Source organism: Lathyrus oleraceus, chromosome 7 (genome assembly GCF_024323335.1).
Source record: "Lathyrus oleraceus cultivar Zhongwan6 chromosome 7, CAAS_Psat_ZW6_1.0, whole genome shotgun sequence".
Taxonomy (NCBI): domain Eukaryota; kingdom Viridiplantae; phylum Streptophyta; class Magnoliopsida; order Fabales; family Fabaceae; genus Lathyrus; species Lathyrus oleraceus.
The window spans coordinates 130,605,206-130,631,304 of NC_066585.1; the positions used below are offsets into that span (position 1 = coordinate 130,605,206).

At 34.1% G+C, this 26,099-nt stretch overlaps 5 protein-coding genes, 1 long non-coding RNA gene and 1 other non-coding gene across 10 annotated transcripts; 4 read left to right on the plus strand and 3 right to left on the minus strand.

The window, feature by feature from the left end:
• Positions 1 to 361: 361 nt before the first annotated feature.
• LOC127105855 (putative pentatricopeptide repeat-containing protein At1g12700, mitochondrial) lies at positions 362 to 4,222 on the minus strand. Of its 4 annotated transcripts, none has more exons than XM_051043065.1 (4): positions 2,082 to 4,222; positions 1,751 to 1,898; positions 996 to 1,251; positions 362 to 793 (listed from the first exon to the last, which is right to left on the minus strand). In XM_051043065.1, exon 1 carries the CDS (start codon positions 4,123 to 4,125, stop codon positions 2,308 to 2,310), a length of 1,818 nt encoding a protein of 605 aa, XP_050899022.1. In that variant the 5' UTR covers positions 4,126 to 4,222; the 3' UTR covers positions 362 to 793; positions 996 to 1,251; positions 1,751 to 1,898; positions 2,082 to 2,307. The 4 variants fall into 4 exon arrangements, with proteins under 4 accessions (XP_050899022.1, XP_050899023.1, XP_050899024.1 ...); XM_051043066.1 differs by having other exon boundaries at positions 1,751 to 1,918; XM_051043067.1 differs by having other exon boundaries at positions 362 to 764; positions 1,751 to 4,222.
• Positions 4,223 to 8,107: 3,885 nt separating this feature from the next.
• Positions 8,108 to 8,179, minus strand: TRNAQ-CUG (transfer RNA glutamine (anticodon CUG)). The gene has a single exon. It is a non-coding gene; the product is annotated as a tRNA-Gln (tRNA).
• A 66-nt stretch (positions 8,180 to 8,245) lies between these two features.
• Positions 8,246 to 11,769, plus strand: LOC127105857 (uncharacterized). Its single transcript, XM_051043068.1, has 3 exons — positions 8,246 to 8,417; positions 8,503 to 9,764; positions 11,286 to 11,769. The coding sequence occupies exons 2-3, from the start codon at positions 8,572 to 8,574 to the stop codon at positions 11,398 to 11,400; spliced, it is 1,308 nt and encodes a 435-aa protein (XP_050899025.1). The 5' UTR covers positions 8,246 to 8,417; positions 8,503 to 8,571; the 3' UTR covers positions 11,401 to 11,769.
• Positions 11,770 to 19,221: 7,452 nt separating this feature from the next.
• Positions 19,222 to 20,590, plus strand: LOC127105858 (uncharacterized). The gene is made up of 2 exons (XR_007795152.1): positions 19,222 to 19,864; positions 20,342 to 20,590. It is a non-coding gene; the product is annotated as an uncharacterized LOC127105858 (long non-coding RNA).
• Positions 20,591 to 21,364: 774 nt separating this feature from the next.
• LOC127102423 (uncharacterized) lies at positions 21,365 to 22,950 on the plus strand. The gene is made up of 3 exons (XM_051039794.1): positions 21,365 to 21,442; positions 21,530 to 22,901; positions 22,946 to 22,950. The coding sequence occupies exons 1-3, from the start codon at positions 21,365 to 21,367 to the stop codon at positions 22,948 to 22,950; spliced, it is 1,455 nt and encodes a 484-aa protein (XP_050895751.1).
• LOC127102424 (uncharacterized) lies at positions 22,803 to 24,482 on the plus strand. The gene is made up of 2 exons (XM_051039795.1): positions 22,803 to 24,003; positions 24,111 to 24,482. Exons 1-2 carry the CDS (start codon positions 22,984 to 22,986, stop codon positions 24,480 to 24,482), a joined length of 1,392 nt encoding a protein of 463 aa, XP_050895752.1. The 5' UTR covers positions 22,803 to 22,983.
• A 664-nt stretch (positions 24,483 to 25,146) lies between these two features.
• Positions 25,147 to 25,837, minus strand: LOC127102425 (uncharacterized). The gene is made up of 2 exons (XM_051039796.1): positions 25,502 to 25,837; positions 25,147 to 25,422 (listed from the first exon to the last, which is right to left on the minus strand). Exons 1-2 carry the CDS (start codon positions 25,640 to 25,642, stop codon positions 25,147 to 25,149), a joined length of 417 nt encoding a protein of 138 aa, XP_050895753.1. The 5' UTR covers positions 25,643 to 25,837.
• Between the last annotated feature and the right edge of the window lie 262 nt (positions 25,838 to 26,099).

Genomic DNA, 26,099 nt, shown 5'->3' on the forward strand with positions numbered 1-26,099 from the left:
ATTTCAACCACACATCTTGATTCGATGGTTTATATCCTGTTATATTTCTCCACCATTTTATATTACGGACCCAAAATATTTAAATTATATGATTTGTAGAATGATATGATCTTTAACTTTCACCTCTAAATTAGAAACACTCATTCCATATTACTTCTCCTTAGGCGAAAACACTACGTGTCATCTACGAACCTCTAAATTAGAAACACTCATTCCATATTACTTCTCCTTAGGCGAAAACACTACGTGTCATCTACGAACGAGATCACATCACTTAAAATAAATATGATGCATCACATAATCAACATGCTAATATTAAATAAATAAAAACAAAGTTTCATATCAAAAGAAAATTAAAAACTAAAGACATCTAAACCAAAGACTTTTATTTCTACATAATATCTTACATCATTTCTTCCACCATGAAACCAATTCATGGTGATGTTTGTTAGCAACAACACTGAACTGTTTATTCACATAAGGCTTGATTCTCTTGTCATATGCTAATTAATGATCTATTATTATTAACGAATCCTTGTTGTCCAAAGATATTTCTGTAGTAACTGTCATCAAGAATCATTGGTGGTGTGCCACACTCATTTCTCATGTATTGCATAGCCTTGGGATCTGAAATTAAACCAGAGCACATCTTCAACATGTGTGGAATGTGGTCTCTATCCTCCTCTCCATGCACAATGCATTTTTCTGTTGGATACACCACTATCCAAACAAACTCACCGGAACACCACTGTTGACTCTAATCACTGCCACCATTACCGACAAACCACCGAATCTGTAGTTAGTAGCCAGACAATAATATATATGAGTAAACATATCGAGAGAAAAAATCATGATGACGCAAATAATATGGAAAGCAATTTAGAGAAATGAGACATTGATATATGGTACTGTCAAAATAATATAAACAAAGAATTGAGGGTTTAACAAAAATTGAGGAAAATCAATTCAAATGAGACTTATAAAAGAAAACTCACCAAGAGAAAAAGAAGAAGATAAAGTAGTTGTTGACAGAATCTTCCACATGAGAAGGTGGTCATTCTGGACACAGTGGTCACCAGTGATGTTGTTTCGATAAAAAAAACTTGTGAGTTTTACTTTGGAGCTCATTGGGAAGAAGATAGTCGGATTAATTTCTTCAATAGTGGTCCACAATGGCCAAAAAAAACAGTGAAGGTGGTGAAGTTCCGGACAGTGGTCACCGGTGAAGTTCTTAAAACAGCAACATCTTAACTACAAAGACAACAAAATACAATTGAATTAGAGATAAACAAATCAGATTCAAAGTTACAAGTCATACAGATTGTTTGTTTACAACTAGTCCATAACCATATACATCGTTTTCAAGATAAGATTGTTGTGTTTCAATTGAATGTTTAGTCTCAGACACTATTATACAACTTCACTTACCTCGATTCTATTTACTCGTGTAGGCTAGAAAATAAGGTGACAAAGAAGGACTAGGCCGAAATCATAATCATAAATATAAGATCATCATCATCTACATCATTTTCATGCATGTGTTTAACAATTATTCACGTTCGAAGATTAAAACAGGTTACTGTTATCTGTATAGATATAAGTCATAACATAATCCAATCCACAAGCACAATTGCATGCTATGACTTTACTTGAAAAAACTGTGCCATGTCATCTAAGAAGAACAAATGGTGGCTTTAGCAGAATCAATCAGAATAGCAGTGCTTATATAAATCTAAATACAGTAGCCAACCTTATTAGTTATTAGTATCATTGCTCGATGTGGAGCCAATCCAGTAATTCCTTCCAAAAACCTACATCTGTGGTTGTAGTGCGCCTTACTCATGTGAATGATGAGTAACTCGGTCTGCAAACTTCCGTTTTCTTCCCTCCAAATGTAACTTGACCATCACGAAACACTCTTTAAGTCAAGGAAATATATACCCAAGTAAACAATTACTCAATTCCACAAATGCAAAGAATAAGGCCTAGCCTATGAATATAGGTCCATATATTCTAAAAGACATTTTCAATGAGTTGTAGATATGTTATAGTAAGTTTGCAAACGGCATTAAAATACCCACCAGAGAATATGTCAAGGAGCAGCTCTGTTAAAGGCCGGCCAACTCTTTTGATTGTATAAATTGTCAGGCGGAAGCACTTCAATGGTAATGATTTTAAACTATTTAGTTAAGCGTAAGCTTTGAAGTCTAAGGCTATGCCGACGGTTCTGACATTTGGATCATAGAAAAGGGATGAACTAAAAGGTTGAATTCAAATAAACACATCTATTGAAACTCTTGAAAAACATCATTTTGGAAACAAAAATTCTCGAAATCCATTGTCTCCTTCGTTAGCGGATAAGTAGTTGATAATCATTTCTGTGGTGGTAGCATCTACAGAAAAACCTTTGTCTCTTATCACCGTAAGGTATTTTATTGACCTTGCAATCTCTCTTTTTGCTACCAAACCTTGGACAAAGACATTGTAAGTGCAGCTATTAGGCATGCATCCAGTCTCTTCCATATTTATTAGTAACTCTTCAGCTTTATCCAACATTCCTTGTTTAGAGAAACCGTTAATCATAATGGTATAAGTATAAACATTAATTTGCAAACCTTTAGCAGGCAAACAGGAAAAAAGTTCCCATGCAGCATTCAGTTTTCCAGCACCGCACATTCCGTCAAGTATAATGCTATAAATCACAATATTAAGATCTAGATTACTCTTCTCTAATGCCCGAAACAACGACAATGCCTCGGAAAGAAGTTGGCATTTACACAGTCCATCCAATATAACGGCACAAGTTTGAAGATTCGGAACTTGCCCGTATTTGTGCATATTTAAAAACAGTTCCTTTGCAGCTAATGGTTTACCGACTTGACAAAATCCACCTATGAGAGTGGTCCATGTGACAACATCAGGAGTGAATCCAACCTTAACCATTTCATCCAAGAGGTACATAGCTTTATTAATGTTTTTACTCTTACACCATCCATGGATGAGTGAAGTATAAGCAACAATGTCTGGTAAACAGCCCCTATTAACCATTAGTTCAAATACTCTTGTGGCCTCATTCATTTGATTTTGCAAACAATATCTATCAATCAAAGAATTATAGGTAAACACATCTGGCACTTCCCCTAACATAATCATAAACCCAATTACACTTTTCGCCTGCATAACTTTACCTTCTTTGCATAAAGCATCAACTAAAATGTTAAGTGTTTGCAAATCCGGCATCGTTCCCGTTCTCATCATCTCCTCCAACAGCGAGCCAGCTTCTTTCCAACGGCTGAAATTACAAAGACCTTGAATCAAGCAAGTGTAAGTCACAAGATTAGGCCGAATACCCTTACTACTCATTTCCAAACACAAATTTAACGCCTCGGATACCAATCCATCCTTGCATAAACCATCCATAATTGCGCTATAAACAATCACATTAGGGTTCCATTTTCTCTCTTCCATCTTCCTTAACCACCCAACAGCTTCAGAAGTTTCCCCCATCTTACATAACCCATTAATCAACACCCCATAAGTTTTAACATCAGACCGACACCCCATCTTTTCCATATGCTCAACCAACTCCACGGCCCGACCCACATCGCCTCGAACACAAAGCCCATTAACAAGAGTGGTAAAAGTCACAACAGAAGGCTCAATACCAAGTTTAAACATAGTCCCGAAAACAGAAAATCCAAAAGCAACCAACTTTAAATGGCAGAGTGAATTGATAACAACATTGAGAGTAAAAGTATCAGGCTTTACACCTAGAGAAGAATACATTTGTTTAACCAAAGATATAGCAGTAGTGTAATGCTTCATCCGCACAATAAACCCTAATAACAGAGTAAAGTCTACTACAGAAGGCAAAGGGTTCATTCTAGACATAATATGAAAAAAGTTCAAAGCTTGATGAATGTTGTTCAGTTTACCTGATTGGAATTGGTTTCTCAATGAATTCAGGAACTGGGTTCTGTTGCTATGGGACTCAAATTCATGATCAAAGTTTGTTGCTTTGGTGCAATGACAGTGAAGTGGAAAAGACAGAGAAGAGATAGAGGTGGTGATACACATGTGCTGAAGAAGACGAAAACGAGAGAGAGAAGAGATTCTTGGAAGCATTCAGAGGAATGGTGTGAAGAAGAGAGTGAGAGAGAAGAGAGAACATGTTCTGTTATTGGCTTGACTAAGAATTTCTCTCGAGAGGACTTTTTTGAATTTCAACCTAAGCAAAAGCTAGACTATACCTAATATAAATACATCAAAATGCATTAGAAAACATATTTTAAAAATAAATCAAACTACATAAAATAAATGAAAATTATATATTTAAAAAGATTTATAATTGTCGTCATAAGAAAATTAAAACAAATTTTGTTAAAGTTGTTCATGAATTGTCTTATAAGAACATCAAATCTCCTATATAGAAATTCTTGAAAAATAATATTATAATTATCTTGTAGTATTGTCAAATTATTGTCTAGATAATCATAAAAATATTTAAAATATTATTATATGTGACACATTCATCTTCAACAATCATGTTGGACTATAGTAGTACGATGCATGTATCTATTATACGTCTTCATGCATCCAAATGTCATGATCGATCTGAATCATGTATGATTACAAATCTGATTTTGAGAACTCCAAATATTTGTTCGATATCTATTATTGTATCTTCTAAATGTTTGAAAATAATTATCATATATCTCATTATGGCATTAATATGTTTTCCCAAATATAGTCCATTTAGGATAAATGTCCTCTGATAGATGATAACTCATATTGTATTCAGTGTGATTGATTATATAATGGACCTTGCTGTGAGTGCAACTTTCGATTAGATGCATTTTATATGATATCAAAACTATGATACTTTAGTGTTTATGTATATTGGACGATATCCTCTGAGTTTGTGCATCTTAGTATCAGGAAGCATAACAACATGTTAGGAAAGGTTTAGACAAGTTTTCATGCATCAAAAGATGGTTTTTGTGTGAAAAACAATCTATATGTCGACACATACGCTTTATAGGTCGACTAGAAGAAGACAAATTCTACATGTCGGCACATGTACCTCATTTTTAAAGTCTATAGTCTCTGTTTGATGCGCCTCCATAGATCGACACATGCATCGAGCAGTTGACACATGACTTACATAGGTCGACACATGCATTAAAAATCTTGAAAATTTGCATTCCTTTTCAAATCTTTTGCATTCCTTTTTGTCTCTAACTTGCATACATATATATATATATATATATATATATATATATATATATATATATATATATATATATATATATATATATATATATATATATATATATATATATATATATATATATATATATATATATATATATATATATATATATATATATATATATATATATATATATATATATACTTCATGCATGCATCATTTCTAGTAAGGTTATAGAATAAACCTACACGAAACCGAGATTTCAAAGTGTTCCCATCATCTTCAACCTTATTTTATGCATACACAAAAAAAAAATTAGACATAATCATTCTTTGTTTGGGTGTCATATATAATCTGATGATAACGTCCAATTTAGTATGATTGAATTGTAAATCGGGTTAAGATCTTTGAGGGTTTCAAATAAGAAAACCAAGTTGAAAATTTCCTATAAGATCAATTAGGGATTTGAAAGTTTTGGACAATATTATGCAATTTGGATCCGATCGAGTGAAGACTTTAAAGAACGAAAGATTCTTGCAAAAGAGTAGTGAGTGATGGTAGATCATATTGGTAAATCTTGGGTAACAACAATTCACAATTTGGATTCGATCGAGTTAGGGCTTTAAAGAACGAAATATTCTTGCAAAGGAGTACGTGAGACGATGAATCAAATTGACATTGTTAGGTTACTTGATCAAGCTTTGATCAAGGGAAGAGAAAGTGTCAGAATCAACATCAAACTTAGGGTTTGTAGGATTGTATTGCTACATTTATCTTGTATTCTACTTTTGTAAAGTAAGGTTAATTTAATTATCTCAATTCAAGTTCGAATTGAGAGAAGACGTACCCATAGCGAAGTCTATTGGGGAACTGCATAAACAAATCCTTGTGTACTATCTCTCTCTTTTAATTTTCACTTGTAAATTATTGAATTCACCGATTATGCGATCAATATATTTGGATAAATTTTTTATAAACCTTTTGAAAGAGGTTTTGTTGAGTATATCACAATCAATTAAATTGTGGTTGGATTTGAAGATCGGCAAAACAATACATATTTCCAAACAAAATTGATTGCACACAAGGTGTTCGATAATTAACTCAATAGTATTTGTGTGTGTTTTATCATTGAAAACAGTCTCTACTTGTAAGATTGCATTCAATTGATTATGATTAGAAGTGTTGTGATTAATTTGTTGTCACTATCATCACTTTAGGTCAATATATGCATATCCGAGTTTTTTGATAGCGGTTTGGTTAAACGATTCGATTCGGGTCTCTTCCGTTATACCATAAAGCTTTTAAAACTATTTTTGTTTGAGTTTTTAACTTGGGATCTATTCACCCCCCATGGATTGTTGTATATCGTTTAAAAAGTAGTATCACGAGCTCCAGTTAATTTTGTGCTTGAATATTCACTTATTAGAAAATGGCTATCGAACCTAAATAGGCGTACAATAGAGCGTCCATTTTTATTGGTGAAAATTATGGCTATTGAAAAACTTGTATGCGTATAAATATCAACTCGATTGATAAAGTTGTTTGAAACGTCATCACCAATGGTCTTAATCAAATTACAATAACCAATGGTGAAAGTGTTATCGTACCAAAATCGGAAAATCAAAGGAATGATAATGATAAGAAATTGTGGTCACATGATTGAAAGACACAAAATAGTCAGCACATGTAAGATCAAATATATACTTTTCTGATATCAATTTTTCACTATATTCATCTTTGATTTTGTAACTGACTTGACTATTGGAGTGCTAACCTTGCAAATTTATCCCAAACCACCATATTTGAGATCAACATCATCAATTCCAGAATCTTCAATTATCAATCAACACCAATTATAGTTCCATAAAAAAACAAAACAACATTCAAATTTTAAGAAAATAAAATATTATATTATATTGTTTCTAATGCATTTAATTAATTTTGTTAATCATTTCTAATTTAAAATATAAAATTTATAGCATAAGTTTTAAATTTTTTTGATGTTGGTTTGTTTAACAATCATATTGATCAACTACTGACCATGTAATTTGAATGGATTGACCATCTATATAAGTTTTAAAACATTACTCTATAGTGAACTATTTCATATAGAGTGTAAAGTGAAAAGAAATATTAGACTTAAATGCATTACTTTGACTTTAATACACCACATGAACCATTACTTTGTTTCCAAAACGATTCAATGTCCAAATTCGGGCAATCATACCGTCCACAAACTACCCAACCACAACGACGACAACATGGATACCAAACTCAATTACGTCAGCGCCGTTGGTGGCAATCCCCAACTATTAGGGAGAAATGATGACAAAGACCCAGAACACCTCAGAGAAATCGTGGGAGACCTCGAAGACAGACTAACACACTGGGATGTGGAACAAGGGGACGTTTCAATCAAGAAGATAATTGATTTTCTTGTCAATTATTATGTATTTTTCATTAGCTTTATATCATGATATTAATAATTATTTTTCATTTACCTATTTATTTTAATTTTATATAAGTATAACATATAAATTTTTAAAAAAATTTATATTCAAAGCATGCGGCACATGCAATGAAGCATACACTTCACGTCATAAAATATGCACCAATTGCATTGGCTTCATCTGCATGCATGCGTTATTGCTATTGGCGCCTAAGTTCAATGTCAACATGCATGTGTCAGTCCAACTGACGCATGCTTTACCGGGATGCATGAAAAGTGATTATTTTGATAAATAACTTGAAACAGTGGTTCCTTTGAAAATTTAATTGAAAGACTTGATTATTTAAAAAAAAAATTCTTGATTCCAACTATTTTTGAAAAATTTAGACATTAAAATGATGTATGAGCATAAATTCAAGTATTAAAAGTCTGAAAAAATAAGATTTAGGTCCCACCGAGAATTGAACTCGGGTTACCAGATTCAGAGTCTGATGTCCTAACCCCTAGACCATGGGACCTTTGATGTTATCGTGTCTAATAAAAACATATTTATAAATTTATTATCAACCCAAATTAAAAAAGCTCATTACTTATTACAATTTCACATTTTATGATATTCACAGAACCGAATAACCAGGGAGAGAGCGACGACGCTGCCCCGAAGGAGAAAGAAACAGAGGTTCCCGGTCACCATACTTTCCGCCTCCGCCTCACCACCGTCTCTGTTGCCGCAGATAGTTATTCTTGCGTCGTGAGGTTATCTTTCTCACATTTTTTACTTTGTTAGGGTTTTGAGGTTTTGTGAATATTTTATTTATTTTTATGCTTGTGTTAAAACTAGGGTTTGAAGGAGAAAGGGATCAAAATTTGTTATTTAGCTTTCTCCTGTTGGTGTTGATTTCGAAGAACAATGTCAGTGACAGCAGGTGTTAGTGATACGGTAATAGCTGTAAGGGATAAGCTTAGAGGTAAAATTGGCCAAACAAAAGTTAAGCGTTATTGGCCTGGTAAAGTTCCTGAATGGGCTGATGAGGAGAATGAAGATGGTTCTGGTGATATTAGGTCCACCAGGGAAGCTGCTTTGGATAAAGCGTTTCCTCGTCATGAAGAAGATACTGCTATTGTTAGGAAAGATGATCGTAGGCTTCGTAGATTGGCCGAGAGTCGAATAGATAACCGTGAGGAAGTTAGAGCGGATCATCGCCGTATTAGGCAGGCTGAGATTGTTTCTACCATTGAAGAGGAGGCGAGGAGGCAGGAGGGGTTGGATTTGGAAGAACAAGATGAGGATGCTATGGCGGAGAGAAGGAGAATGCTTAAGGAGAAGTTGCTTCAGAGAGAGCAAGAGGAGGCTCTTCCTCAGGAAGAGGAAGAGGAGGAGGAGGAAGAAGAGGAGGAAGAGGAGTCAGAATATGAGACTGATTCTGATGAGGAATATACGGGAGTAGCTATGGTGAAGCCTGTGTTTGTTCCCAAGTCGGAGAGAGATACCATTGCGGAGCGTGAGCGTCTTGAAGCGGAAGAGGAGGCTCTTGAGGAAGGAAGGAAAAGGAGATTGGAGCAAAGGAGGATTGAGACGAAGCAGATTGTTGTTGAGGAGATACGGAAGGATGAAGAAATCCAGAAAAATGTTGAATTGGAGGCAAATATTGCTGATGTGGATACTGATGATGAAATCAACGAGGCAGAGGAATATGAAGCTTGGAAAGTGAGAGAGATTGGTAGGATCAAGAGGGATAGAGAGGATCGGGAGGCTCTGTTGAAGGAAAAAGAAGAGGTTGAGAGGGTGAGGAACATGACAGAGGAAGAAAGGAGAGAGTGGGAAAGGAAGAATCCAAAACCTTCTCAATCGTCAAAACAGAAATGGAGATTTATGCAGAAATACTATCACAAGGGTGCTTTCTTCCAGTCTAATTCTGATGATCGAGCCGCCACTGCTGGAACTGACAATATTTTCACACGTGATTTCTCAGCCCCAACTGGGGAAGATAAAATGGACAAGACAATATTGCCTAAGGTTATGCAAGTCAAGCACTTTGGTCGTAGTGGAAGAACTAAATGGTCACATCTGGTCAATGAGGACACTACTGATTGGAACAACCCGTAAGTTCACTTTCCTTTACATGTATTTCAAGAATAATGGTAGATTAAATGTTCTATTAATTGATATTTACTGTTTTGTTCTTTTATCCTGCCAAAACATATATTGCTTCTTTCGTCACTTGTTCTTCTGAAGTTCATATGATCTGACACTGGTAAAAAATGGTCTTGGACAGTGCTTTTACATTCTTGGTATGTATTGAGAAGCCTAGGTCTAAACTGAAATTGGTGAAATGTTGATTATGATAGGAAACATTAATTGGGATTCGAAGAAGACTAAGTGGCTATTACATTACATGTCTTTATAATGCATTTTGTTTGAAAAATGTCCCTGCTGCTGTTTTTTTTTAACATCTCAGTGTAAACGGAGTACTGGGCTAACTCTGTGATAAAGGCTTGACAAAAGAATAGACACACACACAGATACATATATAAGAGATAATATGGAGGTCAAAGTTTTGCTGTCACACAAAATCACATGTTATTGTCGAGGGAAGCATGTTAGTGAAACTTGTTGGGTGCTTCAAACTTTCTTCAATGTCTATTCTAGCTTGCTGCTCTCAAACTTGAAAATTAATACAAAAAAGAATTGGATATGTGTAAACAATGAAAGTAAACTACCAATGTAGAAGACCTTAATCTCTCTTTCTAACTTCCATCTTCTTCCTTCAATTTAGTCCCCCCCCCAAAAAAAATCTTCAGAATAAATTTGTATTACATAATTAACTATTCATTTCAAATTTCTCAAATAACAAGCGGCAACGCGGCTCGCACGGATGCACGCGTCAGTTACTAGTTTATCTTAAAAAACAGTTTAAGTATGCCTCAATTTCCTTGTCCTTTTATGGTTTGTATATTTTTCTTGGCCCCTTCCATCACTAAGTTCTAGCTCTGCCCTTGAGTATGAAACAACAGTTACAAAGTTATGATTCTCATTTAATATCTTGCTTAAGGTAGATTATTTTCTTGGTGACTTTAGACACCATATGAAATGCTAAATTTATCATCAATGGGACCCTTGTTTGTTTTGGAACTGGTGCTGTTTTTGAATTTTTAATACCAAGAGAGGCTTACTTGTTTTTATTCTTTTCACCAGAATTTTATCATGCATTCTCATTCTAGGTTGATAGATTTGCAGTCATGTTAGTATGTATTGATAATCATCAGTGAAATTGGCTTTCGCAAATTTACGTAGCATTTGCTACATTATCACAAAAAGTTGCTGCAGTGCGTGTGTGTATATTTTTGAAAGAAATCAAGATTCACATATAAGATGGATTATAGATTAATCTGTGATCCATATACTAACCTTGTTATTAAAGTAACTTTCTGAAGTCCTTATGCTGCCCAGTACTTTTCTTTTGTCTGATCTCTTGAGAAGAATTTTGGATTCGCTAGTGCATTGGATTTGTTCATTTTGCATACCATGAACTAGCATACTGTACAAGGATAATTTTATACTTGGATTAGCGATGCATTTTTATGCTCTAATGTTCATTTTTTTAATGCTGATTTGGAATACAGGTGGACTTACAATGATCCACTACGTGCAAAGTATAACGAGAGAATGGCAGCAATGAATGCACCTATAGCAAAGCCTAAAGGAAGCAAAAAATTGAAGGATTGGGAATCTCGGTGAATTTGAAGTTCAGAAATAATGTATGAAGACATTGTCTGTCCTTTGGATATTTTGATTACTGAAAACACTAGATTAGCTATGCCTTACCCTATGTATACTTCTGTTCTATCTTTTAACAGAAAATGAAAGTAGTTAGTTATGGCTTAAGCATGCATGATTGGATCATTGAGCAATTTAGGCAAATTGGAATTTATGGCTAGTTCATCTGCTTATTCTTCCTCACATGATGAAGGGAGTCACATGGCTGATTAAGAGTCCTGCCAATTTAATTTGTTTAACCACTTAGGACAATGATTTCCTCCCTTGTTTGTCATCACAATGGCATTGTTACTGGATGTTATGTTATGAGAATTATATTGAGTTTGCCTATATTGATGACACTATTTTTTTTACCAGTCAAAAACAGTTTCTGATTTGTTATTTTAGAATGATTAGAAAAGTCTTATAGGTTGGACAATTTTTTGTCCTGTGAAAATTGAATTTACACATTCAATGATTAGGCTTATTTTTTTAAGCATAGAACATACAATGTACAAACTTACTTTCTTAGAATTCATATGTCGTTTTGTTATAGTTATAAATAAAAAAAATTCTTTCAGAAATTGCTCAAGCTAATTTTTCAATATAACTAGAGATATATTTTTATAGTATTTTTTCCCAAGAGGTTAAACAAACGATTGCTGGCTCAATCGTTTGTTTAACCTCGATTTTTAGCAATAATTTTTGTTATTCCAGCATTGACATGCAAACATTGTATTATGGCACTGTTGAGATATTATAACTATGACAATTTTTATCGTCTTCATGGTGCATGTGTCATGTGTCGATGACAATTTTTTTCTTTATGTTGCCTCGATTTTTCTTCATAGTTTCATTGAGATCCCTTCTAGTTCTTGGGTCTCATGTTTTGAGGTGTGCTTTAAATTAATTTTTGCTTTCAATGGTTGGTTGTTTCTGTTTGCATAAAAACTTTGGTTTGTTCTGTCTCCGACCATACATCATTATTTGGTATTATTGCAATTTTTATTTTGAAAAACACGATGTCTCAGATTCCAACAAGGGTATTAAAGATTTTTTTTGTCTTGTTTGTGTTTCAAGGAACATCAACTCTTACAATGGAAACGATTTGAATGGTAAGAACTATTTGAATTTGTATTCTTCTGTTGAGTTATAGCTTTTGGACCAACAAAATCTTTTAGATCATTTTATTTAAAAGACTTTAGATATTGTTACTAAGTTAAAAGATGGGCGGGAACTAATTCATTATCACCAACTTATATCTATCTTGTGGAGTTAGATTATTCTATGTTGATAGCAAATTTATGTTCCTATAAGACATGTTATTGAAAATCTTTCTAATGATATCAGATATTGTTTGAATATGTCCAACTTGACTAACCTTTAGGTGATTAAATTTTGTAAAATGTTAACATTCTTAGTGCAACATTTTGATCAAATTGATCAATTGAAAATTTTGATATTTCATAAATTGTTGAAAATATATGGATATGGGTAAAATGCACTTTTTACATATACGAGTAATTGAGTCATTTCGCAGAGACTAATGTATTAATAACTTATTAAAATTTAATAATTTTCTAGATAATCATTTAAATTAATAATTAACATAATAGTATATGTTAAATTTAATTAATTCAAGTGGAGGGAGGTCATTTTGATCAATTTCCAAATATTTTTTGGCACTTCAAAAAAAGATAAGATTAATTATGATTAAAAAAAAAATTAATCTATTCTAGTTGGATGTGGTCAATTCTAGTTGGAAGAACAATTACATGGCAGAGTATTGTGCATGAAAGGGAGACAAAAAGAAAAGTTCAAATTTTTGTGCATGCAAAAATTAAGCTTGGAATTGGAAGAAGGAAACATCATCATCACTTCTAATCATCATCTATTTCTAAGGCGTGTTTCTCTAAATTTGATCTTTACTACATCAATTTTAGGAAAAGTTATATTTAGGGAAATAAGGGATTGACGAACTTAATGAAATTTTGTTTGCAATGCATGCAAATGAAATTAGGTTTTTCAGAACTTAGGACACTCTATTAGTTATTTGATAATAACTTTCACTATATAGATCATTTTAGAGTGAGACCTGGACCAACAGAAAATAAACATAATTTTTCATGAAATAGACTTTTGAAGGACTTGAATTAATTTAGAATAGTTGGAGAAATATAAATTATAAGTTAAAAGATGAAAATTGAGTGATGTTGTTTGTGAATATATATATATATATATATATATATATATATATATATATATATATATATATATATATATATATATATATATATATATATATATATATATATATATATATAAAAGACTAGAACCACAAAAAAATTAGACACAACTTCACATGAAGTTAACCCTGGAATTGCTTGATTGCATTATATGTTGATTTATATAATTGAGCTATATGTTTTGTTTAGAATGTAGCTTTAGAAAAAGGTTTTATCTTGTCCGCCTCGGGAAAATTTTGGAGATAGGTTAAATCCTCTTCGAACATAAGAACAACAACTTTCTGGAGAGTGAGAGGAATTTGGACATGTAGTATGGCAAGCAATTTGAGAAGAGGCGTGATCGATCCGGAAACAACAAACTTGCAAAGACGAGTTCGTTTAGAGGAATCTTCCTCCAAAAGGAGACTTTGATCCTAATCTCAGTCTTTATTCATTAGAGCAGTATGAGATTGTGGTTAATCCTCCATATTCAGAGCAACATTGAAAGGAAGAGGTTGGTCAGTTCCAGGGGCAACTGAGGTAGTCTCGACAACAGAGGATGTGACGAGAGTTATTATAGGAGGAGTAACAACCTGAGTTGGGGGACCAAGGTTAATACCCCGAGTAATGACAAGAGCGTAAATATTATGCAAATAATCAATTTTATCTGCAAGTACAAAGCATGTAGGTTAAAAAAAACAAGGACTCCATCCTTACAAAAGATCTCTTTCATTTCTAGAAGATAACACTTACAATGACATGAGTATAAATGGATTTCTTCCTTTGGTGGGAAGACACCACTTAGTAGGGGGCAAGCCCTTCCTTATAGCCAAGCCCCCTGTATAGACAATTCACTTCGAGGGAGTCAAATTTGATGTTATACGAATAAGGCTCAAAGTAGAAATGGAGCTAGGACCAATATATTGGAAACCCACCCTTACAAGAGCGAGAATGTTCAGCAGGAGTAGAGTATAAGACAGAGCGAGCCACCCGAGGGCGAGGCCTCACCACCACAAAATGCCATAGAAAATTGCCTCAGTCCACAAAGAAAGGACTAGGCAAGAGAATATGCAGACTAAGCTCAATAATCCACTGATCCCATATATCTAAGAAGTGTGGACTACTCTGAACAAATTAAAGAACAACCGATAAAAAGGATTTCAAGACCTATACTCGGCCCAAAATTGGAACAACTTTATATAAGCCTAAGAACCCAGGTGAAGTTGAGAGGGGGAAACCTTTAGGTACTTTAACACGTTTACCTCAAGTTTAGATAAAGGCAACCACATATTTATCCTGGTTAAAAGAAACTCATAAAAAGACACTAAAAACCCATTTTTATGAATCCACCGGAAAGACCGACCAATCAAAAGGAAGATTAATCACGATGTTGGTTGCATTTACGGGCGCTTGAGTACTCAAAATGGAGGGGGTCGCAAATATCTTAACATCCATCCATGTATTTGTTCGCGTCAGGCGGATCCACCAGCATAACCGCTTTCAGGGATAGTTCTTCAACCTTAAAGGTCACGAAGAGCTTAAGCCAACAAACTCTATCTGTTCGGGTCCCTCGTTCCAGGTGATCCTTAATGCCTCAATTTATAGGGTATTGATTATAGGATTTTCGATAGACCTCGAGGTAGTCTTTAGCATCCACCCTGTTCAGAATGACAACTTGTATTTTCGGAGTCAGCAAAGCAAGCAAAGTCAAATTTCCTGCAACTTGGGATGAAGTGAGCCTAGAAACGACTACGTGATCACCCTCTGCATCATCGTCAAAGAAGAGAAAATAGAAAAAGGAATCGCTGAAGGAAGTTCCCTCGTTTGGAGAAACCCTAGAGAGCCTCTTTGAGTGAAAATAATCGATTATAAATATGACCTTTTGAGCCAATTTATCATGTGATTAAGTGGTAAGAGTTTGGGCTGTAAGATAATCCCGTCCTAACTAAGGAAGAATCGTCACTCCCAAAATTACTAGACAAACTAATAGGGTTATCGCTCATATTGGCTATAATAAAGGAAATTTTTAAGATTGGGGAAAGTTTAATGTAAGGAGGCTACTTGATAAAGTAGAATCTGACGTAGAAAGAGAAGTTCAAGGGGGAGGATGAAAGCTTTGTTCAAAAAATAATAGTCACTCCAGGGAATACTCTTGAAGAAGAAGAAGGAAATGCCTTCACAAATAGAAACTGATTCTCAAAGGCAGCAAAAAGTTCTCTCAAAACTCAAAAACCCTATATATAGGTGAACATAATCAACATACCAGATCAACTAAAACGGGAATTTGCAAGATCAGAAGCTAGATTTGTAATACCCTAAACCCCAAACATGATTTATAAAATATTATGGAAAATATGAAGATAAAACAAGGGTGTCACATTGACAAAACATTCAACTTTCATTCCAAAGGTGAAATTTATATTTAAAAACATAACATAACTAATTAGTTAAAAAAACTTAGAAGACATAGAAAAAGTATTCCTATCCTGATGTTACAATATTAGAGCAAAACCAGAATGAATACTAAAAAGCCTACAAAAGGTACGATGAACATAACACAAAAGTAAACTATTGAAGGGGCCAACTACGCCATCCTCCATAAAACAACAATTGTCACTCCTCAATGTCAACTTGGGAATTATCTACATAAAATTACAAAATTAGAAACATAGAGGCAAGAAATGGGTGAAAATACATTCCATAAATTAAACGGCATATAAATAACAAGGATAGTACATAACAAACATGTTTAGCCAACACAAATATACAATATACAATTTGATCATGCAGTGCTTACTTCTTATACTCCTATACATGTTGTACCAATCTTAACACTAGACTGGATACCTAAACACTAGACCGAAGTCCTAAATACCGGACTGAAGTCCTGGATATCAGAGTTATTTTACTGAGTGATCCTTCACATTGGACCGAAGTCCTAATATAATCTCTTTTATACATGATGCGTGATCATACAAATGTAAATAATCTCTATCCAAACCTCATACTCCAATTATCAACATTGTTGGTTAAGAATAACATTGATCCTTTCGAACCTAAAACATATCAGACACTAGTTCTTCGAACCTAAACATAATTCACGTTAATCATTGCCTATTAGGGCTAAACAATGGTTCACCTTGAACCTAAAACCATCAACTTTCAACACAGCCTAACCACTAGGCAAATATTGTAGTTTCATGTTGTCGCATCTCGAAAAATACGATTCCTCGCGATGGTCGCGGAAAAATTTATGTTCGAACAGAGTCGCCACCGAACTTTATTTATCCCAATGAAGGGATAGGAAAATATCGATAAAACCTTTAGGAAATAGAATAATGTTCGTCGCAACCATATTCGGGTTCGGGAGTGGATTACGTAAGGGGAAGGTATTAGCACCCCTTACGTCCGTTGTACTCAACGGGAACCTTTTAGTTCTAATTTGAGCTTTGAGTGTTAATTTATGTTTGTTTGTTATCTTTGGGTTATAAAATATTGAAAATACAAAATGGATGAGAACCTCATAAAAGGGGAAAGGGGAGGTTTTTTATTAGTGTGCTCGCGAAGATACAACAATCTCCTGCCTACGTATTCTTAAATAAGGAAATCAGAGCATTCGTAGTTCGGGGAACTACAGTTAGTTGGTGTTTTTTAATGAACAACTATTTAGATCGCATCCTAAAGGCTAAACATTGACTTGTCTACTCCCGGCGGAGGCTTAAGCATTAGTTTGTTGTGCGCATCAGAAAGGATTAAATAGTGTTCTTTTGAAAAAAGTTTTGATCACACGAGGGTGATAAGTTGGATTAATATGTTGGATATTTTGTTTGGTTGAGATGTTTTTGGTTGGATGACGATTACTCGGATATTCGAGTAAGACAACTCATATCCTAACAGTCGGGAAAGGGAATAGAAGACTCTAGACCACCTTCTTTTTCATCCTTAATTATAGAAAGTATTGGATAATAATTAAGGTGTTTTGAAAGGATGACGAATACTCGGATAATCGAATAAGACAAATCGTATCCCAATAATCGGGAAAGGGAATAGAAAACTCTAGACCACTTTCTTTTTCATCTGAGTGATTATGAAAATAAGGTTGTATATGGTGGATGTATTTTTAAAATGAACGACAAGTACTTGAATAACTGAGTAAGACAACTCATATCCAAGCATTTGAGAAGAGGAGTTGAAAGCTCAAAACCATCTCCCTTTTCGTATAGTTCATTGTGAAAATGATTTGATTAAGTTGTAAGTTGGTGGAAAAATGACAATTGTTCGACTGACCGAGTAAGAAAACTCGTATTCAAACAAATGAGGAGAGAAGTTGAAGACTCAAAGTCATCTCCTTTTTCATTTAGCTTATTATGAAAATAATTTGATTTAATCGGGTTTAGAAGTTTGTAGAGGAACGACAATTATTTGAATAACCAAGTAAGAGAACTTGTATTCAAATAGTCGTGGAGAAAAAATTGAAGACTCAAAGTTATCTCCCTTTTAGTTTCTTGTTATAAAAGGATTTGATTTGTTTGTGCTTAAATGGATTAGAAATGACGACCATTTGACTAATCGAGTAAGAAAACTCGTATTCAAATAATCGAGGAGAGGAGTTGAAAACTCAAAACCATCCCCCTTTTCATTTTCAAATGAAGTGTTATTTTAAATGTGATTAAGTATTTTAATTTAACTTTCGATGTCAGATCGAGGTTTTAAAATTTGTGTTCTTATGAATGAATTGAATTAATTAAAATCGAATAGGTCTCATTGTAAGAAGGCCCAAGAGTAAGCCATGTGAGGTTGATGGCGATGCTTTTTCAAGCGATCGACTTACAAAGGCATTTAAAATGGGCTCGACTTTGAATCGAGAAGTTCTATTTGTTTTAAAAATTGGTTTGAATTGATGGCATGGGAATTATAATCTTTTTGTATTTTTAAGTCTTTATTATTTTTAGGTTCATTTTAAGATGAGATGAAGAATGTACAATGATATAGCATAAAGCGAAGTAAAGTAAATACACAAAAATAAATAAATATTAGAAGCGGGATTTAAAAAATTTAGATGTTAATTGCGGAAATTTAAAAAATTAGAGTTAATCGTTAAATGTTAGGTGTTAGTTGAAATCAACATGAAATAACAAGAGAATTGTAATAAAATGTTAAATCTAAAACAAGTAACTAAAGTTAAAACAATTAACAAAAGTATCATTAAATTAAAACTCAAAACAATATTAAACAATCGAAAATCTCAATTCTAAACTATTATCCAAAATATTAGTTTTAAAATATTAATAAAGATTAAATTCTAAAATCATTCTAAATTAAATTAAAATTCTAAAATAATTCTAAATCACCTTATAATTCTAATTAATCTACAATTATTTCTAAAAGAAAGAAATCTAATTAAATTCTAAAATATTTTCAAAGATTAAATTCTAAAATCACTCTAAATTATATTAAAAAATCTAAAATAATTCCAAATCACCTTATAATTATAATTAATCTACAATTATTTCTAAATAAAAAATTATCTAATTAAATTCTAAAATAATCAGCATGGGCCTAAAAGGGACAACCCAATTGTATGGGGGGTGCTGATAGGGATTAATGGGCCAAATCTGAAAGGCCCGAAACAAACCCTCTTAGGTTAACTTAAAACGAAAGAAAAAAAAGAAAGAAAAAAGAAGCGTTATTTTTGATAGCCTTTCTCTCTCTTCAATTTCCCAGCCGCTCACAACACTTTGTAAACCCTAAAACTCTTCTCTCTTCTTCGTTCAGTTTACCCTCACCCTCTCGACCTATGAACAACAAAAACTAGGACATCCAAGGCTAGGGAAAGCAAAGTCCGGTCATGGCGGACGACACGAGTTTAACGGCGGCCCTTACGAACTGTCACGGTGATGCCGCCATGAGTATCCAGAACTCAAACCAACGTCATACCTTACCCAAACACAAAGGAAAACCACAAACTTAAATCTCACAGTGAAATTTCCAAGAAAACCGAGAACAACAACAAACAAGATCCCAAAATTAGAAAATCAAGAAAAAAGACTCCAAATCTTCAAATCCAAACCAAACCAAATACAACAACATCTTCATGCAATAATCATGGGGGTCACGTTCTAGGAGGCAATGCAAATATGACGATAATATCAGAACATGCAAAGGAGAGTTTTAAATACCAAATCGGAGCTAGTCCGACGTTAAGATTTCGGCAAGGCGAGGTATGTATCTTTATCACCTTTCTGAACTTTTCTCCTTCTTCTCTGTTAAGTGCTTTTGGGTTTTTTTCGAGAAAATAATCTCTTGCTGTGTTTATGTGTGTTTGCTGTCGTGTTCTTAGGGTTTTTAAAAAAAAAATCTCTGTTGTCCCGTTCTTGCTGTGTGTTTTTTGTTGTGTTCTTGTTTAGGGTTTTTTTGAAAAATTATTCTGTCCTTCTTGTTAACTTCTAAATCCCTTTATGAAGAGTTTTTTAAGTCTTAAAAATTCCTTCCTGTTGTACACTTTTTTCTCCGGATTATCTGGGATTCTATTTTTGATAATTTGTTACTGTTTTAAGCTATTGTCAAAATGCTTTTTTGAGTATTCATGTTAACCTGTTGGGTAAAACTTTGAGCCAAGTAGTTTATTTTGTTGTTTTTCAGTTTCTTAAGCGCTTCTGAAAAGTGCTTTTTATTTAAGCTATTTTTTCTCTTTGCAGGTTACAGGAAGTAACAAGAATGAAGTGACTTTGATGGATAGTTTGTGGGATGTAATACAGCAAGGTTGGAGGCGCGCCCCAAGTTCAAAGAGATTGCAATTTGATTACCTGACTTTGGTCTTTAGGATTTATTCCCATTTGTAGCAAATTCCACTGTAATTACATTGGTTTTTTTAAGACAAATGTGGGCTTGGATTATGTAACTTATTGAATTAAAAGTCTAATAACCATTAATAATTATGTATTCAACCTTTTAATCTTTCAAAATTTAACTCAATATTTATTTATGCTAATCAATTTCAACTTTTAAAAACAACAAATTTCTAACTTAAGTATAATGAATTAATCTAAAAATAAATTTCTAATTTAAGTATAATGACTTAATTTTAAAAACAAATTTCTAATTTAAGTATAATGATTTAATTTAAAAACAAATTTCTAATTTAAGTATAATGATTTAATTTAAAAACAAATTTATAATTTAAGTATAATGACTTAATTTTAATATAATGATTCAATTTAAAAACAAATTTCTAATTTAAGTATAATGACTCAATTTAAAAACAAATTTCTAATTTAAGTATAATGACTCAATTTAAAAACAAATTTCTAATTTAAGTATAATGACTTAATTTAAAAACAAATTTATAATTTAAGTATAATGATTTAATTTAGGGTTAAATACACTTTTTCCCCCTGTAATGTTAGCGAGTTTAGGATTACCCCCCTGTAAAAATATTTTTTGTAAACCCCCCCTTATGTTATGTAGATTCCTTCATAGAACCCCCTAATATCCAGGTGGCATGGAATCTAATAAGAGGTCCTACACCTGGCATATTTTTAATTTTGTTAAAGTGATTATGTGTCATTTTACACTTTTTAATTTCAAATACCCCCTTAGAAAATTAGGGTTCTGAACATAGCAGGGAAGACGAAGACGAAATTTCCAGGGGAAGACGAAGACGAAGAAGAAGAATGCAGGGAACGAAGCAAACGAGAAAGACGACCGCAGTGAAGACGAAGATGAAGACAACCTCAGCGAATACGAAGAAGCGATCCAGCTCAGTGAAGACGAGCTCAGTGAAGTGTCCAAAGTCCGAGGTTAGTAAAAATTTGAAGTTCATCAATGTCGTAGGGTAAAATTTTGAAATCAACAATCTTTGACATGTGGGTATAATATATTGACAGGATTCACAACACTTTAGTGTTACACTCCACCATGGGGGTGAATTTTACAGGGTTTTTGAAGAAGAAATTATATACAGAGGGGGTACGGATACGACAGTTAATGGGATACATGTTTCAAATTGGAACATGGATAACATTGAGAAGTTGTTGAGTAGGTTAGGGTATAAGGCTGATTGTGTTAGGGTATGGACAAAAGTTATAGAAATTCAAGATGGTTTTTTTCTGATTAGGAAAGATGATGATGCTGTTGATGATTTTGCTCTATACTTTAGTGCAATGAATGTGAAAGGAGATTTGTATGTTGAACATAGTACTGGGAACATGGACCCTGCTGATAGGGAACCTAAATGTGTGAATGATGATGACCACCCCCCTGATAATGGAATTGATGGGTTAGATGAGGAGAAGGTAGAGGGGTTAGATGACAGTGAAGATGAAAGAGCTACTGCTTACTTTGATGGTTTTGAAGGAATAGATGTTACTAAGCCTATTAGGTGGGAGCCCAATAACAGTATGGAGGAGCCCAATAAGAGTATGGATTCAGATGATGTATACTATAGTGATGAGTTGAATAGTTCTGACCCAGATGATTCTTGTGATGAAGAAAGGCCCAAGTATGCTAGGTTTAGGAAAGAGCATCTAAACAAAGACTTTATATTCAAGTGGGGTATGGAATTCAACACACTTGATGACTTTAGGGCAGCTATCCGTGAGTGGTCAGTGCTTAATGGGAGGGAAATTTCTTTTGTGAAAAATGAGGGAGATAGGGTAAGGGTGGTGTGTAAGCATAAATGTGGGTTTTTAGTCTTATGCTCTAAGGTGGGCCACAAGGAGACTTTTGCTATAAAAACACTTGTACATAAGCACACATGTGCTAGGGTTTTGAACAACAAGTCTGCTAGCTCAAAGTGGGTGGCCAAGCATGTGGTAAAGAGGATGCAAACTTCTGATACAGTCAGGATAAGAGACATCATCCAAGGTATGAGGCAAACATATTCTGTGGGTATTACTGTTGCAAAAGCATGGAGGGCTAAGCTAATTGCCAAGAAGATAATTGAAGGTGATGCTGACAATCAGTATGCTTCCATATGGAGGTATGCAGAAGAACTAAGAAGGGTAAACCATGGCAACACTGTGAAGATAAATGTAGAAAGACCTAGTCCATCCATACAACCAAGGTTTGGGTCATTTTATTTCTGTTTTGATGGCTGTAAGAAAGGCTTTATTCATGGATGCAGACCATTTGTGGGGGTTGATGGATGTCACTTAAAGACCAAGTATGGTGGACAGTTACTTATTGCTGTAGGCAGGGATGCTAATGATCAATACTTCCCTTTGGCATTTGGTGTGGTTGAAAATGAAACAAAGGAGAGTTGGAGATGGTTTATACAACTACTAATGGAGGACATTGGTCAGGATAGAAGATATGTATTTATCTCTGATCAACAGAAGGTATGTATTTAACTCTATCTTTCTGTTGCAAATTATTCTATTCTCTAAATGTTGGAAAAATTTCTATTTTGTATCAGGGACTTGTGGCTGTATTTGAAGAATTGTCTGATACTATTGAGCATAGATTATGTCTTAGGCACTTGTATGCTAATTTCAAGAAAAGGTTTGGTGGAGGAGCCCTTATTAGAGATTTAATGATGGGAGCTGCTAAAGCCACATACTATCAGGCATGGGTCCAAAAGATGAATGAATTGAAGAATGCAGATCCCAATGCTTGGACTTGGTTGATGGCTGTTCCTACCAAAAGCTGGTGTAAGCATGCCTTTTCTTTTTACCCTAAATGTGATACATTGATGAATAATATCTCAGAGTCTTTTAATGCTACCATTCTAGCTGCTAGGGACAAACCTATACTCACAATGTGTGAGTGGATAAGAAAATATCTGATGAATAGGTTATCCACCTCTGCAAGTAAACTAGAAAATTGGCCACATAAGGTGATGCCAATACCTAGGAGAAGGTTAGATAATGAGGTGTTCAGGAGTGGTCATTGGTTGCCAACATGGTCAATTGCTGAGACTTTTCAGGTTACACATAGTTACAACACACATGAATTTATTGTTGACATTGCTAAAAGGTCATGTAGTTGTAATTTTTGGGAATTAGTAGGAATTCCATGTAGGCATGCTGTAGCTGCTCTGAGTTATAGAAAGCAAAACCCTGATGAATTTGTTGATGCTTGTTACACAAGAGAAAAGTTTGCACTATGTTATGGATTTTCAGTAAGTCCGATCAATGGTCAAGATATGTGGCCAGAAGTTGAGATGGAACCACCTCTACCACCTGCATATAAAAATGGTCCTGGTAGACCTAAGAAGATTAGGATAAGAGAAAGTGGAGAGGATGGTGCAAGGAAGAGAAGATCTGGTGTTGCATATAAGTGCACCAAATGTGATAATTTTGGTCACAATGCTATGACTTGTAAGGCTACCACTCAGGATCCCAATGCACTTAAAAGAAAGGTAATTCATTGTGATATACATTTTGTCTTACATTCTACATTCTGTCTTACATTCTTCATTGTGATATGCATTGTGATGACAACCATACATTGTGTCTTACATTGTAGAGAAAACCTAAAAAAGGACATGTGCCAACTGCAACTGATATGCCAACTGCAAATGATATGCCAACTGCATCTGATATGCCTGCCCCAACTGCAACTGATATGACTGTTCCAACAAATGTGCCTGTTCCAACTGATCCACAGCCTCCAACTGATATGCCTATTCCAACTATTATGAGTCAAACAGGATCTAGTGTGGCTGCCTCAATCACAAAACAATCCAGAAAAAGGGTTGAAAAAAAACCTATCATCAAAAGAAGGCAAAGTGAGAGGATCAAGTTGAGTTGGTTTAAAAGACCCATAACAGGTGAAGGAATATCTAGTGACAAACCAATTACCCTACCAGAAAATGAAGACATACCCACTTCAAAATGAGGGACTGATTATTATGTTTCTGCTATGTATTTTGTAATCCTTTTGGAAAACTCTTTTGTAATGCCAACTGATCTTTGAAGACATGTATTTTGTAATCCTTTTGTAACAAACATATGCACTTACTGTGATGATCAATTCTAATGTATCAGTTTAACATTATTGGTGTGTATTGTCTATAAAACACAATGGCTAGTCTGTCACATTTTTTTCTTGTTTTTCATAAACCATGAATTCTGCAGAGAGCCATGGCTAGTCTGTGCACTAATCTTACAACAAAACCATGAATTCTGCAGGACCTAAAGAAAAAGCCAAAGTATTTAATTACATTCACCTTGAATTCTGCACTGAAAAAGTTTAAGAGATAGACTACATTAATATATTTCAATTTATTTATATGTTTACTATGTCATATTTTCTTTAGAATTACTGACTATAAAATTGTTCTGTAGTTTTCTGATGATTTTGCAATTTTGCTCTTTCATTATGATATAACTTTTTTCTGTCATTATTGGTAGATTGAATGCTGAAAGTTTAATCAAATAATGATGCTGCACTGACAGTTTAAGATTGATGAACAGATTACATTTCATTGATGAACACATTACAAGTTCAACATTACATTGCTGAAAAACACTAATGACATAACAATTACATGACAGACTCATTAGACTAACTTAACCATAGCTGCTATCAACATCCATGACAGACCAATTACAAACATTAACCATAAATTTTTCCTCTTTTCCATTGCAATCTTTTTCTTCAGTTTTTCTAACTTGTTAAGCTTTCCGACTCTGCAATCTATCTCCTCAACAATCTCTTTAGCAAATTCAATCAAATAAGCCTTATTGACTTCACATTGGCGGCATCCGGACGGATTGGTTTCTTTCACTGCAAACTCACTGACCAAATCATCCCACAAAAATAAACCGCACCCATTCTGCAATTTGAGACAAACACCACCAACAATTAATTTTGAAATCAAACTCAAAATAATAAAATGCTTCAAAATTGCTCACCATATTATTCCTGCATTTCCAAAATTTGCGACCGGGGTTTTCAATTGACTTGGAGACCAACAACTTCATGGTTTCATTGCATCCACATCTTGGTAAGCCGTTTCCAACTTCACTCGTGGAAGATGCCTTGCTGCCACCCATAACCCAGATGAAGGGGACACGGACGAAGATGAAGAGAGGGATGGATTTGGGGTAGGGATGGATTTCACGAAGAGAGAGAGGGATGGATTTGGGATAGGGATGGATTTCACGAAGAGAGAGAGGGATGGATTTGGAACCCTAATTTCTAGTTTATGCCATGCTGGAGACCTAATGAAGATTCACATGTGAAAATAAAAAAATTAAAAAGCCACGTCTGAAATAAAAAACCAAGATTCCATGCCATCTGGATATTAGGGGGTTCTATGAAGGAATCTACATAACATAAGGGGGGTATTGAAAAAATAACTTTACCAGGGGGGTAACCCTAAACTCGCTAACATTACAGGGGGGTAAAGTGTATTTAACCCTTTAATTTAAAAACAAGTTTCTAATTTAAGTATAATGACTTAATTAAAAAACAAATTTCTAATTTAAGTATAATGAATTAATCTAAAGA